Consider the following 4,110-nt stretch of genomic DNA (forward strand, 5'->3'; position numbering starts at 1 on the left):
ATTATTATAATAAATAATAATTTGTGTTTTTTTTTATTAATTTTTTTATTTGTATCTTTTAATTTAACAGGCTAAAAAATTAATGAGTAAAGTATGTTTTTGTCTCCAACTTTTGGGTAAATTCTATTTGTATTTCTAACGTTTAAATCGTTTTATTTGTATCCCTAACGTTTGTAAAAGTAATTCAATGTTATCCTGCCATCAATTACACATCATGAGTACTTTAGTTTGAGTTTTAAAAATATATTCTTGAAGTTAGAATACAAATGTCTGGGATAGAATCGATGATTTACTTCGAAAAATAGCTCATCAAATGTTGAAACTAATTCTTACAACATTTACATAATTCACTTTTAGAAGGATATAATTGAATCTAAACACAAATAGTGGGTATAATATTAAAATCGAACACATTCAAGTGAGACCTAATTTGGAATGAATACATCCAAGCGAGAATAATTGAAAAATATAATCTGATTTGTTAATATAATTGATAGTAGGATAACATTGAGTCACTTTTATAAACGTTAAGGATACAAATAGGACGATTTAAACGTTAGATACACAAATAAGACTTACCCCAAACGTTCGGGATAAAAACGATACTTTACTCAAAATTAATTTATTGTTGATTGAAGTTTTATTTAAAAATTTGTTATTTACTAATAAATTATTACATCTTAATTCTTAAGTGGTCTCTTAAATTAATTGTATATACTAAAATAATTTTTAAAATTTTAATCATATTCATTAGATCCTATAAAATAAATTATATAAATCTTTAACGGCATAACAAGTGGCTTAACAGAAAAAAATGAACGAATTAACATAGTATATTTTTAATTTTTTATTTGTCTAAAAGAAGAAATTTTTACAATTAATATATTGCAAATTATTTTAATGCATGCAGTCAATATAAAACACTACTTTGACATTTAACTCAAATGTATTTATACGAAAATGTTATTGAAATATAAAAATTTTGTTCTTATATGATATTCTGCGTTTTTGACTTTATATATATGTATACATCTAACTGAATTTGGTATGTATTTATCAATGGAGATTTCTTACTCTGTATAGTCACAATTTCTTTTCCTCATTTGTATATTTTTTTTCACAGACATGCAAGGAAGAAAGAAATATAATCTGTCATGAAAATTTCTTACCATATCTACATAGATGTATGCGGGTACATTATTAATGCTTATAATATAATATAATAAATAAATAAAAATAAATATGCTCTAAATTGTCCTGTCTCTGCTTCTTGTTCTGCTGCTGCTGGTGTTGTTGCTGCTTCTTCTTCTTTTTCTTCTCTCTCTGCGCTCAAAGCTTATTTGTTATTTGTGTTGGTGCTTGGCCACTGTCTCTTCCTTTTGTCTCCTTTACTCCGCTTTGACCAACACAACATGCTAGTAAGTACGTTTCTATGCTTTCATTTATTTTGTTTTGTTTGTTTTGTATTCAGAATTGGTGTAGGATTTTTCCTCGTTTCAAGATTGAATCTTTGTTTGGATTGTTTAGGTAGAGTCAATGCATGTTTTGATTTCTTTTTTGTTTTTACATCAATATGAAACATCTAATTATACATGTCTTTGATTCTGTTTGGGTGTGTCCAATGGTAGTTGGTTGGTTCAGCTTCAATCAAAATCAATTTGATCCAATAAATTTGCAAACTTTATTTTTTCACTAGGCACTCTTTGATGTTCTTCTTTGCCTTGTAAATTTTGTTGAATCCCTTGATTCATATGGTTATGGATAAAGACATATATATGCATTGCCCTATGATTGTTGCCTTATTGGAGAAAATGAAAATTCTTAATCTAGGAGAAATTCAATGAATCTGTAATTGATATACTGTTTTAGGTGGCACTGGTGTTGCTGCTGGCATTGAGCAATGAAGTAAGAGTTAATGGTTATGGTGGTTCTGAGCAATGTGAATATAGTCAAGAACTAGCTCCAAGACCACACAGTGTCTCTATTTTGGAGTTTGGTGCTGTTGGGGATGGAAAGACACTGAATACCATTGCATTCCAGAATGCAATATTCTATCTCAAGTCATTCGCCGATAAGGGTGGCGCTCAGCTTTATGTACCGCCTGGACAATGGCTCACCGGAAGCTTCAACCTCACTAGCCATCTTACCCTCTTTCTAGAAAGAGGTGCTGTCATTATTGGATCTCAGGTATTTTTTCCCCTTTTGTGCTTCTTTGATTCCTCTATTTTCACTAACTTGTTAGAGATGACATGTTGCTATATGATTCATCTTTGTTTAGGATCCGTTTCATTGGGAAGTTATTGATCCTTTACCTTCTTATGGACGAGGAATCGAAGCTCCCGGCGGAAGATACCTTAGCTTGATAAATGGATACATGTTAAATGATGTGGTCATTACAGGTTTTTGTTTAGGATCTTTGTTTTCTTCTCAATTAATTGGTCTGTTTCTTTTCTCACTTAAGCTCTCATATATCTATGTTACATAATCAGGCAACAATGGCACCATAGATGGTGTTGGATCGATTTGGTGGCAATCCTTTACTTCTCATTCCTTGAACTATAGCCGACCTCATCTAATCGAATTAGTCGCATCTAACTCGGTGGTAGTTTCAAATATCACATTCCTGAATACCCCTGCATATGGCATCCACCCAGTTTATTGCAGGTAACATTTTATGCTCCTTCTAAAGCATTGAGTACATTGTTACTTACTGATCTGGTGTAATGTAATGTAATGTAATGTACTGTATTTTAATGCAGCAATGTACATATTCACAATATTTCAATATCAGCTCCTTCAGAATCCCCTTTCACTGTTGGCATAGTACCAGGTTTGAAACTTGTTATCATGCCTTAATCATGTGTTTCTTAATCAACTTGTCGTATAATGTGTTTTTCTATTTGTTTTTTCAGATTCTTCTGATAAAGTGTGTATAGAAGATTGTACAATTAGCATGGGGTTTGATGCAATTGCACTCAAAAGTGGCTGGGATGAGTATGGCATTGCCTATGGCAGGCCTACAAAAAATGTGCACATCAGAAGGGTGAATCTCCAATCTTCTTCCGGCTCTACTCTTGCGTTTGGCAGTGACATGTCCGGCGGCATTTCGAATGTCCTAGTGGAGCATGTTCATCTCTACAACTCAAAAACCGGCATTGTGTTCAGAACCACCAGGGGAAGAGGTGGTTACATGAAGGAGATAGTTATATCAGACATAGAAATGGAGAACATATACCGAGCGATCGCGGCCACAGGCCACTGTGGATCTCATCCTGATGACAAGTTTGATCCTAATGCTCTCCCACACTTGGATCAAATTATATTGAAGAACATGACTGGGACAAACATCACTATTGCTGGAACCTTTTCTGGACTAGAAGAATCTCCTTTTACTAACATATGCCTTTCAAATCTAAACTTCTCTCTCAATTCTATGTCTCCCTTTACATGGGAATGCTCAAATGTCTCTGGATTCTCTGAATCTGTTGTCCCAAAACCTTGTCTTGATCTTGAGACCCCTTCAGTTTCTTACACAGCATGTTCCTCCATGCTAAGCAATAGAGCAAAGGCAACAACACAAGCTTCATATTCTTCTGCTTGATGTCCATGAAAAAAAACAAAAGAGTGCCAAGACACATTCTTTCCAATAAGACGGTGGGGTTATTTGGTTCTTTCTTTTTCTTCTATTTTTTATCCTTAAATCTTCTCAATAAGACAAAATCTGAGAGAAAAAAAAAAATGAAACAACCAACATATTATTTGTACAGTTTAATTTATTTGATTCATAGTGTAATGAAATTTTGGTAGTTTATATAACTTCATTTGATAGTTTTCTTGTTACATTATATCACAGATTCTTCTAGATTTCTAGTCCATTTGTGATTACACTGCGAAAGAAAGTTAACTCCGAGCATCATATATTAAAACATGGTTATGAATGATAATTATATAACTTTCGAATGGTACATAGTTGTTGAGTACTTATAAATAAAACACAAGGAACTTGTACCTTATCCGAAAAAAAACACTATAAATAAAATAAAAAAGTCATAATCAAATAAAATAAAATGCTTTTTGTGACATTCTTTAACCTTTTTCCCCCTGCCAGTA

The 4,110-nt window shown here is 32.4% G+C and overlaps 1 protein-coding gene across 1 annotated transcript; it reads left to right on the forward strand.

Annotated features, from left to right (window-relative positions):
* On the forward strand, positions 1,067-3,804 carry LOC107638858 (probable polygalacturonase). The gene is made up of 6 exons (XM_016342261.2): positions 1,067-1,418; positions 1,870-2,187; positions 2,279-2,399; positions 2,490-2,664; positions 2,760-2,830; positions 2,913-3,804. The coding sequence occupies exons 1-6, from the start codon at positions 1,413-1,415 to the stop codon at positions 3,599-3,601; spliced, it is 1,380 nt and encodes a 459-aa protein (XP_016197747.1). The 5' UTR covers positions 1,067-1,412; the 3' UTR covers positions 3,602-3,804.

The sequence above is a fragment of the Arachis ipaensis genome, chromosome B01 (assembly GCF_000816755.2).
Source record: "Arachis ipaensis cultivar K30076 chromosome B01, Araip1.1, whole genome shotgun sequence".
Taxonomy (NCBI): Eukaryota; Viridiplantae; Streptophyta; class Magnoliopsida; order Fabales; family Fabaceae; genus Arachis; species Arachis ipaensis.

Excerpts from the sequence above, each read along its gene's own strand:
- LOC107638858 (XM_016342261.2), top strand. Across the intron at positions 2,188-2,278 it reads CTGTCATTATTGGATCTCAG|GATCCGTTTCATTGGGAAGT; the intron begins GTATTTTTTCCC and ends ATCTTTGTTTAG. Across the intron at positions 2,400-2,489 it reads AAATGATGTGGTCATTACAG|GCAACAATGGCACCATAGAT; the intron begins GTTTTTGTTTAG and ends TTACATAATCAG.